The 1,223-nt window shown below is 65.2% G+C and overlaps 1 protein-coding gene across 1 annotated transcript in view; it reads right to left on the bottom strand.

Annotated features, from left to right (window-relative positions):
* Cfap46 (cilia and flagella associated protein 46) overlaps nt 1-167 on the bottom strand; it is a 106,814-nt gene extending 106,647 nt beyond the window's left edge. Inside the window, exon 1 of the mRNA XM_013021869.1 lies at nt 119-167. Coding sequence (XP_012877323.1) covers nt 119-167 — 49 coding nt within the window. The remainder of the gene's footprint in view (nt 1-118) is intronic.
* Nucleotides 168-1,223: the final 1,056 nt, after the last annotated feature.

Here is a 1,223-nt window from a genome sequence, read left to right as displayed (position 1 = left end):
GGGGTGGGAGGTCCGGCACACGGGGGTGGGAGGTCCGGGCACACGGGGGTGGGAGGTCCGGGCACACGGGGGTGGGAGGTCCGGGCACACGGGGGTGGGAGGTCCGGCCCACGGGTACCTTGGCGGCTCTCTGCGCGGGCCAGCTCCTGTGTGATGACCAGGTCCATGGCGCCTGGGCCGAGCTCCTTCAGCCAAGGCCCGACCAACGGCGGTTGCCTAGCGACCAGCGGGACGCGGATCTGGCCCGCGGGGAGGGGGAGAGGCGTGAGACCGGCGGAACCGGCTGCGCAGGCTCAGCTCCGCGCGGGGCGGGGCGCGGGCTGCTGCTGGCCTGCCAACCTCCAACCACCGCTCTGTCCGTCCTGCTAGGAGAGGAGCGAGGAGCAAGGAGGAACGAGGAGCCAGGAGCGGCGCCAGGCAGAACGACCCAGGTGAGCGCTGCTCCTGGCGCCCAGCACCCAGCCCAGTGCGGGAAAGGGGCCACACCTGCGCGGGAGGCTGCGGCGGGAGGTGGGGCGGGAGGCTGGGCGGGGCCTGGGTGTAAAGGGGTGTGGCCTGGGTGTAAAGGGGTGTGGCCTGGGTGTAAAGGGGTGTGGCCCTGTGGGAGGCTGGGGCGGAGCCTGGGTGTAAAGGGGTGTGGCCTGGGTGTAAAGGGGCGTGGCCCTGTGGGAGGCTGGGGGCGGAGCCTGGGGGTAAAGGGGCGTGGCCCTGTGGGAGGCTGCGGGCACCTGTAGATTGTTGAGCGCTGCAACCTGGGTAATTGTTGAGGGCTGGCGAGGAGACTCCCATTCTGTGTGTGGAATCGGATGGTGATCTGCTTTACTGGGGAGAAGCTCTTTAGCTTGATGCTTCCCTTTGGGGTCCCGTGTCTTCCCTTCCGAGATCTTCCGGGGTTCTCTAGCGCTCTCTGATCCAGTCGCTTAGGCTTTCCTGCAGGGGAGGTCCTCTTCCCCTGTGGACGCCCAGCTGCGTCTGCTCGGAGTCTGGCTGGATCTGTTTGGCACAGTCATTGAACTGAAATGTCTATAGCTGTGCATGGTTACTTCTGGGCCTTCTGCTTTCTGGTTTGTTCCTACGGCTCTGAGGCCAGAGAGTGTGAATCTCCAGAGAGATTGCCGTGGTCACTGAAGGCCTTGGTGTTTCTACAGGAGCTTTAGGATTGCCTAGGACGGCCTAGACGTATTCCAGTTCTTACGGATGAGGGGAGGAGAGGGTTACAGTGG

Source organism: Dipodomys ordii, unplaced genomic scaffold (assembly GCF_000151885.1).
Source record: "Dipodomys ordii isolate 6190 unplaced genomic scaffold, Dord_2.0 Scaffold58, whole genome shotgun sequence".
Classification (NCBI taxonomy): Eukaryota; Metazoa; Chordata; class Mammalia; order Rodentia; family Heteromyidae; genus Dipodomys; species Dipodomys ordii.
The sequence above is the reverse complement of the archived record's forward strand: the minus strand, read 5'-3'. Positions and strand labels throughout refer to the sequence as shown.